Source organism: Podarcis cretensis (genome assembly GCF_951804945.1).
Source record: "Podarcis cretensis genome assembly, chromosome: 9".
Taxonomy (NCBI): Eukaryota; Metazoa; Chordata; class Lepidosauria; order Squamata; family Lacertidae; genus Podarcis; species Podarcis cretensis.
In genome coordinates, this window is record NC_137178.1 from 74734341 (window position 1) to 74745613 (window position 11273).

Sequence of the window (11273 nt, forward strand, 5' to 3'; positions counted from 1 at the left end):
TACAGAAAGAAAGAAAGAAAGAAAGAAAGAAAGAAAGAAAGAAAGAAAGAAAAAGAAAGAAGAGAGAGAGAGAAAAAAAACCTTTGAAACAGAGAGAAAGAAAAATTAATCAAAGAGAAATGAGTGGTCCAAGCCCACAGCCAAGAATGGACCCAAATCCAAAGCAGCAGCTCCCAAGCTTCTAGTCCCTATGGAATTAGCTTTGGGCTTTTAAAGAAAGGAAGGCAGGAAATCTAAAGGATCGCAGTCTTGAGAAACTGGAGGAGGAGAGAGAAAATCCCTCCATCTCACTCTGATGGAAACTCCCCAAGACTTAACAGAAATGTATTGTTCTCCAACAATACCCATGTTCTGCACTCCCCAGGGGTGGGAAGTCCAATGATCTGTGCAACAGAATTCTGCTTCCTCTGTATGTGGAAACCCCCGCAATAGGGCTGGGTGGTGCCTGGTGGAGCTGGCCAGGATTCTTGCAGGGGAGAAGGACCATGATTGTTAAAGTGGTTTCTGAGTGCTTCAAACGTATGGCATGGATATAACCATTGTGTCAGAGCAAGTGTTTCCCCAGTTTCTAGCGCATTGCTCCCATCACTTTCTTTTTGGTCTGTTCCAGCAGGCTGTTACGTTCTTGTTACACAAGAACGTAACAGCCTGCTGGAACAGACCAAAGATAGCCCCAGTGGCAGAGGAACCCTCTCCGGCACCCGGGGCGGGGCAAACTGCTTGGTGACACACATGCAACATCCATACAAAGTGCGCATGTGCGGCAGCCCACCATGTGTGCACACTCCATACAGGATGCCACTTGGACTGCTGCGCAAGTGGCATCCCGTATGGTGTGCACTCGCAGCATCCCATAAGGAGTGCGCACACCCTCAGCCGCTCTACAGCTGGGGGGAGGCAGGGGCCATCTTGTCACACACACACCCCAGAGTGGCACCTGGGGCGACCCACCAGTGGCATAGTGTGCGGGGTGCAGGGGGGGGCCGGCCGCACCGGGCGCAACATCTGGGGGGGCGCGCTCGCCGCCTCCAGAGTCGCCGAAGAGCCTCGGGCGCAGGCTGTAGCAGAGCCCCATGTCTCACGGAACCGACGAGCTGTGCGCGCGTCCGGGCTGAAGGCGTCCGGCAGGCAGCAGCTCTCAGCGCTCGCCGCGGTCCCCACGCGCCAGGCAGCCCCCCCGCCGCTGCTGCTGCAGCTGCTGGGCCATGTTGCATTTTCCTCGCCTCTCTGCCCTCCTCCTCCTCCAGGCAAGCGGCGTCGTTTGGGCAGCAGCGCCAGCGGCAACTCGCCTCAGATCACCTGACACGGACCTGCCACCGCCGCCGTGGCTACCTTACCGTAAATACCCCAGCCCAGGCAGCAGCAAGAAGAAGCTGGCAGCGGCGGCAGGTTAGGGGTTAGGGGCGCAAATTACTTGCCTTGCCCCGGGTTAGGGGGCGCAAATTACTTGCCTTGCCCCGGGTTAGGGGCGCAAATTACTTGCCTTGCCCCGGGTTAGGGGGCGCAAATTACTTGCCTTGCCCCGGGTTAGGGGGCGCAAATTACTTGCCTTGCCCCGGGTGCTGACAACCCACGCTACGCCGCTGCGACCCACTCCCTCCGCTCGCCACTTTGTACGCCCCTGGATGGCCCCTCTAGTCCAGCATCCTATTCTCACAGTAGCCAACCAGAAGTCCCTTGTGAGAAACCCCCAAGCAGGATTTGAGCCGAAGATTCCTCTCCTCTCCTCTCCTGTGGTTTCCTGCAGCAAGTAACCAGAACCATTGCTACCTCAAACTGTTGGGAAAGGGCATAGCCATGGGGGTAGCAGTCATCAATAGCCCTCTGCTCCATGAAAGTGGGTTTGTTGCGCCAGACCTCCCAATCAACTACAATGGCAAAACCTTAATTTGTGAAAAGGTGACTTAAAAGCACCCACAGACAGCTAAGAAGCAACACTTTTTCTCCAATTGATTTTGACAAAGCTTTATTTATATATATAAAAATACATTACTTTTGCTACAATGCAGCTGCAAAGCAAAATACAAATCGTATGTTAATATGTTAACAACTCATCCTACTTTAAAGTGCATGGGTGGGGAGAAAACTCATTGCAATTAAGAGGAATGGAGTGCAATGGAGTGTTGTCTCCTTGGCCTGAAAGCAAAGTTACGGAACCATCCCTTGCTAAGCCAAAAAGGAACACTCTTAAATTTCACAGTTTACGCTTGAGGGGACCCGTTCGCAGATGGTGACTCAACAGTGGCACAAAGCAAAGGCAAGCAGGCAGAGCGACCAGATTAGACCTCATCCAGAAACTGGCCTTCTTGCTCCAGGTGACAAGGGAGTCACCAAAAGCCATTTGCTATGCAGAGGGGGCTTTTGCATTTCTTAGTTTCATTTTTTCCTGCATTCCTAAGTTTTTCAGTCTTAAAGTTCAGTTTGCTACATTTCTACATCACTTTGCAATTTTTTTTAAAGTCTGTGTGAAAATTTATCAAGCTTTTAGCCTGCATTTCATGGAACTTTCACTGGAAGTGACCCAAATGCTCATCCACAGTAGCCCAGAACATTGCAAACATCTATATTCCTCCATAGATTGACATTTTTTGCAAGCTAATTTCCCCAGCATAACAGCGTTTTTAGGTATGCCATCTTCACCAATCCATGCATTTTTGGCCACGCTTTCCCCCCAAAGAGACACTTTCTTTGGTTGGAGAACTGCGCTGCAAAATTTGGAGAAGTGCAAACTTCCAAGGACAGATGTTTGGGGAAGTGTGAATGAGGTAGGTTTGCGTTTAAAGGCAAAGCAAATCAAACGTCCCCCGCTAACGCTCCCCCAGCAAAGTTGCTGCTCTCAAAACTAATCTGCTGGGGAAGGTTTTCCCAACCTGTCAGGATGCTGCCTGCCTGCACCTGTGGCAGAGGCAGCCAGCATCCTCGCTTGGCAACTGCTGCCCATGCAATAACCTTCCTTGTTTAGCTACAACCCAACTGCAAAACCCTTCAGTCGGTAGCTTTCAAGTCTGGTTATGACATCAAGGAAAGCATACTTGGAATATAGATGAAAGGTGTTAGATACAGATTAAATATTTTGGTTTTTTGCTGATGTAACTGAAGGCACAAAACAGGAATAAGGAATCTGTGCCCCCCCCCATTTTTTGTTTATTCCTTTTATCATTTACACCCCACCTTTCCCAGGGGCTGTACACAGTTCCCCTCCACCCTGTTTTATCCTCATAGCAACCCTGTGAGGTAGGTTAGTGACAGGGATACTGTGACTGTCTCACCCAGCGAGAGCTTCATGGCAGAGCAGGGAATTCAAACCCTGGTCTCTCCCAGGTCCTAGTTTGACAGTATACCCACAACACCACATTGGTTCTGGTTTGGAAGAGAGAGAGAATATATGAAGTAGTTTGTCTTTAGATAAACACTTAAATGTGGATCCCCTCTCCCCAAAACTGGCTAGAACAGAGATAAGGGGGACTCAAGTGGAGGTTGAAATGAAATAGACTCATTTGCCAATCCCTTGGAGGTGCTGGTGGCAGCTAACCAGCCAGCCAGCCAGCCAGCAGAGAAGACCAAGACAGGAAACAGACGTCAGCCTTACTCTGAAATCTGCCACCAAACCACCTTGCTCAGCATCGTCTCGGCCACCGCCTGCAGCTCTCTAAGGTTTCAGAAGGCAGGAGCCTCTTTTCTTTTTAATGCCAGCAATTGCAGCGTTTGCATGCAGAGCCTGAGCTCCCCCAGCCACGACAGTGCTTCCTCACAAGGAAGAAGAAAAACAGACCCACATCCAGATTGCTGGTCTACTCACAAGAACATGTACACAATGTAAGAGGTAGAACTCAGCCTTGTGAACACCCTGGGATCTCCCTCTTTCTTCTCTATATGAACCGACTTCCAGAAGCTTCCTGGCCGACTTCCAGAAATTAAGACTCCCCCCCAAAAAAATCACCTTCAAAGGCTTTCCAACATCTTTGCCTACAAGTGGCCCTGAGGCTTGTTAATTTTGTTCCCCACAAAAAGAGGATCTGATTTTTCAAGAAAAATATAATAAATAAAAATAAATAATATCCTTCATCCAGTGAAATCATATAAAGGATTTCCAAACATCTGTGAGTTAACCGGCCAGGAAGCTTCGCCTGTCTCAGTTCCTGCTCTGATGCAGGATCAGAAGGCAGGAAACTGCATCCCACAGTTTGAGGCAGGAAACTGCGTCCCTGACACCCCACAGCCCAGGCAATTGTGCCAACCCATTCTCTCCACCCTTGCCAGATGGACAGGCGTAGAAGCAGGCGAATCTGGGACTAGGCAGGACAGACCAGGTGGTGGCCTCTTGACAGGCCACTGGTCAATTGCCAGTTGACCTCCTACTGCTAACGGGGAATCTTCCAAATGCTAGACTAGGTGGCTCTTCATCTGAACCTACAAGATGTTTCTTTGATCTTGGTGCATACTGGGGATGCCTTGATATACATTAATTATGCCTTATAACTGTTCAGAGATCCTGAGCATGTACCGTTGCTTGGAAAATGTCAGAAACATCAAAAGAACATTCAGAATGCCAGTTATGTAAAAAAGATGCAGCAGACCGTCAAGTCTTATAAACCTTGGGCCTGAAAGTTTGCTCTCCAATCTGAGGAAACTTTTATTTAGCACGTGAGCTCTGTGTTGGGTCCTGATGCCTGCCTCTGAAGAAGCCTGACGTGGACCCTCACAAGCCCTTCTGGGCCACCTCAGCCATACCCTCTGCCCCGTTAGTTGCCCCATGCCTTGTTGTTTGCACTGGTTCTACTTCTTCACCCAGATGTTCATATCATCATGTTCATTTTGGAAGGACCCATCCTGCTCAAGATTCAGGATCTTGGTGCTTCTGCAGACAGAACAGCCACCAACCTCACCTTCATTCTGCTATCAACTATGCACCACCAAGTTGCCACTTCTCGAAGCAAGTGGAGAATAGGTGGCTTCTAAGCCCAAGGGAAGAATTATATCTACTGAGGGACCCACTTCTGAGATGGAACAAGACAAACTAGAAAGAGGTACAGTTTGGTCACTTGTGCTGGTAGGCAGTCAGAAGGTCAAGTCCTCAATGGGTGAGCAAGACGACTGCCACCATATGCAACAGCCCTAGCCAGAGGGACAAAGATATTTGGGTGGCCCAGTCCTTTGCAATCTTATTCCTGGGCTCCTCAAGCAACATCTTCACATTGGAGGGCTTTGTCAGGCATTCTGTCACAAGGGTCTGGTTAAACCAATCCTCCTGGGAAATGCAGGAATATGTGCCATAGAGCTCGTCCGTCATATTGTCTATGAAGTGGATGCAGTGGCGATGGCCAGATCCACAGTGCGCAACCGTTTGGTTGTCACGGAGCCAAGTGTAAGTGGCATGGTGGGATTTGATAGAGCAGTTGAGGTAATAGCGGGCGCCAGGTGCCACGGTCACAATCTCACAGTGCTGGTTGTCATCACCTGGACAGGAAGGAAAAGCAGATGGTGAGAGAGTGAGTGAGAGAGAGAGATTGAGAGATCATCCCTTGTACATCCCGGTGTAGAACAACAACCGTCCGGAGGCCTTTGTGGTGCTTGTGGTGTCATGATGGGACCAGGTTTGACTGAAAATCCCTAGCTACAGAATCACAGTGCATTATTCCTGCTCAAGAAATCCATCTCCTTGCTCGCCAGCTGTTGGTGAACATAAGAGCACTGCTAGATATTGTGCTAATGGCCTCTGGGTCCCTAAATCAACCTCTTGCAACCTGATGGACTACAACTCCCACCAGGCTCAGCCAGCATGCTCAATGGTCAAGATCAGGGACCACCGCTAGCCCAACAGGCAGGTTGCTATTGTTTAGCAAGGCCAACGCTGATCAAAAGGTGCATCATCCATGCTCGGACTAGCTAGCCAACTGGTTTCCCTCCAAATTTAAAGCAGGACTGGGGGAACCTGTGGCTTTCCAAAAGCTGCTGGACTCCAGCTCCCACCTGCCCCAGCCAGAACGGCCAATGGTTGGGGTGATGGGAGCTGAGGTCCAGCAGCATCTGGAGGGCTGCATGGCAAGAAAATGGTTTATTTGCAAACATTACCTTTAGTGTGGCTTGGAGATGAACAAATATCCGTAACAGGATTGTGTGTTAGAGCCTGTAGCAGTGTGCTAGAAGAGAAAGAGAGAGAGAATTAGAATGTAAGGAGAGCCGAAGAACTCACAAGGTGTCGGTGTTGACACTTTATTCAAAGAAACAAAGAGAGTTCAGGTTTAGTGAGCACAGCAACTCTTCCCCGTAGGTTTTGATCCATGCAGGCACTTGCATAAAGTGGGGAGGAAGAGAGTCATGGACACCACTTTGAGCTTTTTGGAGGAAGAGGTGGTACATAAATGTATTTAAGTAACAAATACATTTTTAATGCTTCGCCAAGGGTTCCCTGCAAGCAGAAAGCTAGCTCAGCAGCAACAAGGTGGGGCTAGAACGTCTTGTCCTGAGATGATCACTTTCTGCATGCAGGAAGGTGTCATCCAGAAGTGTACTCAAATGCTTTGTCACCTTGCTCTGCCGCATGTCTGTATGCGCCGGAGAACATGCAGATATAGAACGTGCAACTGTCAACAGTAGAAATGAAGGGGGAGGAGGGTTGAAAATCAGAGGGACCTACCCATTTCCATGCCGGTCACGGTCATAAACAGATGTGCATCTCCCGTTGATCCATCCGCAGTCAGGATCCCTCGCCAGGATGCAGCTCTCACAGCTGTCCTTATACGCCCCACACATAGCCATGGGCAGCTGAACCACCTCACTCTCAGAGGCTACAAACAGCTCCTTCTGCAAGATAAAACAAAGCAACAGCTGCACCGAGCTCTTCCCAAACAGCAGGACTAAGAGATGAGTCGGGCATATTCTTGAAGGGCATCATGGACCAGCCTATCTGTACCCAGTGAATGAGTAACATCAGTCTAACAGGAAAAGCAACAGCAACTGAGTGACGCACAGGAATTGCTCCTACTTTTGCAGAGGAACAGGGGACTGAAGGAGATCCCTTTTGCATGCCAGTGTATTCAAGGAGCAGAGGGTTGTCAATGGCTCCTAGCCAGGACGGCTCTGCTCTGCCACCACAGTTGGGAGGGGCTCTAGGGCTCAAGTCCTACTTGTCAAGGGCTTGCCATAATGGGTACCTGCTTGGCCACTGCAAGAAGAGAAGGCTGGACTAGGTGGGCCATTGGCCTGTTCCAGCAGGAGACTCCTATTATGTCACCCCTAGAACAGATACTCCCCGTGTTCAGAAAAAAAGAGCACAAGACAGTCTCAAGGTTGTGGGTTTGAGCCCCACACAGGGCAAAAAGATTCCTGCACTGCAGAGGGTTGGACTAGACCAGCTTTCTCAACCTGCAGGTCCCCAGATGTTGCTGAACTACAACTCCCATCACCCCTAGCTAGCAAGGCCAGAGCTCAGGGATGATGGGAGTTGTAGTCCAACATCTGGGGACCCACAGGTTAAGAACTGCTGGACTAGACGATCCCTTCCAACACTAGCAATATATGATATCTGCATGTTCGTTCTGAGATGAGGCCCTTCCAGCCCATACAGAAAAAGCGAGGTGGCATTTTTCAGATCCTCTGCACATTTTTTGATCCAGCCACTGCTGTTCTGCCATGGCCTGGTGGGTCAGCATCATTCCAGCGACCCAGTATGGAACAAGTCAGGGGAGGCCTGCAGTTTGCAATCAAACAGTCTAGAACTTTGATGAAATAAAGCCTGGGGCAGGCAAAGGTAAAAGAAGGGAGGTTCTTCCTTACTCTCTCACTGTCCAGAGTCATGGTCCGAATGCCAGCAGGAGAGAGGAAAGGCTGGATCTCCAGGACGTTGTTGGCCCCCGTGGGCAAGACAGCAACTTTGTGGACGGTTCCTCTGTCTGTGTAAAAGGGCAGAAGAAAAGGTTGGGAAGCTGGAAGGAGGTAACGGGAATGTGGGAAATGATGCTGGTTGGACAGAGCAGGGATGAAGGCTGTAAGGTAAGACCTGTAGTCCTCCAGATGTGGCTGGTGCGGCCCAAGGAGACCCAGGATCAAATCCTGACCCAGTACTGCTTTGGGCTGGTTGCTCCTCAGCCTGAGCGGAGGGAGATCTGTGGTCCCCAGATGTCACTGGGCCCTGATTCTCATCTGCCAACAGCCAACATGGCCCGTACAGCCAGGAGTGATGGGAGTTGTAGTCAACATCTGGAGGGCCGCAGGTTCCCTCCTCTGGCTTCAGAGAAAGGGGCAGTAAGTTGCTCAGCAACGCCAAAGGGCAGCGATGCCAAGCGAGGGGCAGCTTTGACCGTACCTGTGGCCAGGTATAGGATGCTGTAGGTGCCGCCATCAGCTGCCTGGGCTCCGTGGACACCAATCTGCTGGTAGCGGTGCTTGCTGTGAAACAAGATGTCTTCCTGCTTCACCCTGCGCGCCACCTCAGGGTGGCTGTCGGCCACTTTGAAGGTCTCGTGGGGGGTCTGCTGTTCTCCTTCTAGACACTGTTGGGAGGGACAGATAAGGTCACCAGATTAGGGGTGACAAGAAGGAGCTACAGCACTAGCCCTGGATGCTACCAGGCAGAGATGGAGAACCAGTGGCCCCCTCTGGACCACCAGCCATGGCCAGCACGGGTCCCAGGCAGGGATGGTGAGAGCTGGAGCACCACAGATGGCCCACTCCTGGCTCTAAGGACCTTTCTGGCTTCTGCCCTGGCAACAGCCTTGAGCACTAGAAACTTGCTTTCCTTTAAAAAAAAAAAAGCTTGCACTGTGTGAGATGCCAGTGATATGGAATTTTTGCCCCAGAAAGCTTGCAAGTTTCTCTTCCCAACCTCCCAACCTTTGCTACATAATGCATAACAGGATTGTACAGTTCTTTTCAAAACTCCCCACCTCCAGATTTAAAGGTCATCACTACCCATTGTCAGTTACGGGCAAAACTGCAGCAAAAACGGCACAGTCACCAGCTCTCAGTCTCCTTTCAGTTCTGCACGTCTAGTCACTCTTTGACTAGAGCAGGGCTCCCCAAAGTGGCAGGCAGTGATCCCTTCAGAGGAGCGGGGATTCCCTCTCAGGGGGCGGCAGGAGCTGGGGATTTAAGTCTCCTGCTAAATGACTTTAAACCAAACATTGGGAAACCACATTGAATTAAAAACAGTGAAGTTGTGACTAAATGTGGTACTGAAGACTCTTGCTCAATTACTATCAGACTCTGAAAAGTTGGTATACCTGGACCAACGTCATTCATTTCGTTCAATTTATTGTTTCTGTTGGATTTTGAATAAATGTGCAATTAACTGTGACTGTTCTGAATTGGGTTATTATCTTCTTTAGTGGCCCATGCAAACTGCTATGCTGAATAATGCTTTTTGGAGGGGAGAGGGGGAACTGGGGAGGAGTTTGTGGAATCAAGGGGGCAGTGGCCCCCAAAACTTTGAGAACCGCTTGGCTAGAGGATATGCCCCAGTGATAAAATCCACCAAGAGAAGCAAATTTGCATCTCTTACCTGCCCAGGCCTCACAGGGGGGAGTTTCTCATGGTAGTCTTTGAGAGGCGATGTTCGGAAGACCTTACTGATGTCACCAACGGAATAGACACAGACTGCGGAATATTCCCTGGGGATAAGAATGAGAAGCAAGGGATCCGATTTATTTATTTTATTGCTCTGCTTTTCTGTCAGCACAACTACCAAAGCAGCTTATGGGAAGAAAAATGACAATGTTAAAAACACACTGGTAAAAACACAAGCGTTTCACCAGTGACTATGATAATCTCTTAATACATCAGATCAATTCTTAGAAGCTGGTTGAAATGTTTGCAAGTTTTCAGAAGCAACTTTTTAGAAGGAGGGACGTGGGGCTGTGGTCTAAACCACAGAGCCTAGGGCTTTCCGATCGGAAGGTTGGAGGTTCAAATCCCCGTGATGGGGTGAGCTCCCGTTGCTCGGTCCCTGCTCCTGCCCACCTAGCAGTTTGAAAGCACGAAGTGCAAGTAGATCAATAGGTACCGCTCCGGCTGGAAGGTAAATGGCATTTCCGTGCGCTGCTCTAGTTTGCCAGAAGCGGCTTAGTCATGCTGGCCACATGACCCAGAAAAAGCTCACCCCGTCGCAGGGATTCGAACCACCGACCTTTTGATCGGCAAGTCCTAGGCTCTGTGGTTTAACCCACAGCGCCACGCGCGTCCCCAAAAAAACCCCTCCACCAAATGTAGATGTGACCTTAGCGTTCATTTGCCCCTCACCACAGAGCAAGGCACTCACCACTCATTCCAGAAGAGCCCGTAGATTCTCGTCTCCAACCAGTTGGCAGACTCCAGGATGAAGACGTCCTGCAGCTGGTTAAAGTGCCGGTCGTTGTCAGAGTCGACGCAGAGCAAGGTGGCTTTCAGGAAGGTGGTCCACTTGGCAGCCGAGAGGGAGCCGGTGCCTCCTCTGTCTCCCTGTAGAAACAGGAACGGTGGTCAGGGATTGGCAGCTGGCCAAATGCATGTCAGCACATTTTCACAGAACCATAGAATAGTGGAGTCGGAAGGGACCTCAAGGGTCATCTAGCCCAACCCCCTGCTCTGCAGGAATGTCAACTAAAGCAGTCAGGACAGGGGACTGTCCAACCTCTGCTTAAAATCCTGCTAGGAAGGAGAGCCCACCACCTCCCGAGGTGACATGAGCCAACAGTGTGATGCGGCAGCTAAAAAAGCCAATGCAATTCTGGGCTGCATCAATAGGAGTATAGCATCTAGATCAAGGGAAGTAATAGTGCCACTGTATTCTGCTCTGGTCAGACCTCACCTGGAGTACTGTGTCCAGTTCTGGGCACCACAGTTCAAGGAGGACACTGACAAACTGGAACGTGTCCAGAGGAGGGCAACCAAAATGGTCAAAGGCCTGGAAACGATGCCTTATGAGGAATGGCTAAGGGAGCTGGGCATGTTTAGCCTGGAGAAAAGGAGGTTAAGGGGTGATATGATAGCCATCTTCAAATATATAAAAGGATGTCACATAGAGGAGGGAGAAAGGTTGTTTTCTGCTGCTCCAGAGAAGTGGACACGGAGCAATGGATCCAAACTACAAGAAAGAAGATTCCACCTAAACATTAGGAAGAACTTCCTGACAGTAAGAGCTGTTCGACAGTGGAATTTGCTGCCACGGAGTGTGGTGGAGTCTCCTTCTTTGGAGGTCTTTAAGCAGAGGCTTGACAACCATATGTCAGGAGTGCTCTGATGGTGTTTCCTGCTTGGCAGGGGGTTGGACTCGATGGCCCTTGTGGTCTCTTCCAACT

General features: G+C 50.0%; 1 protein-coding gene across 1 annotated transcript in view; it reads right to left on the reverse strand.

Moving 5' to 3' along the window:
• Window positions 1–1949: 1949 nt before the first annotated feature.
• The window catches only part of SEMA7A (semaphorin 7A (JohnMiltonHagen blood group)), a 51916-nt gene continuing 42592 nt past the window's right edge, over window positions 1950–11273 (reverse strand). Inside the window, exons 8-14 of the mRNA XM_079991593.1 lie at window positions 10256–10434; window positions 9500–9608; window positions 8306–8492; window positions 7777–7892; window positions 6638–6804; window positions 6073–6140; window positions 1950–5457 (exon numbers count right to left, since the gene is read on the reverse strand). Of these exons, the coding sequence (XP_079847719.1) occupies window positions 5075–5457; window positions 6073–6140; window positions 6638–6804; window positions 7777–7892; window positions 8306–8492; window positions 9500–9608; window positions 10256–10434 (1209 nt within the window). The 3' untranslated portion in view covers window positions 1950–5074. The remainder of the gene's footprint in view (window positions 5458–6072; window positions 6141–6637; window positions 6805–7776; window positions 7893–8305; window positions 8493–9499; window positions 9609–10255; window positions 10435–11273) is intronic.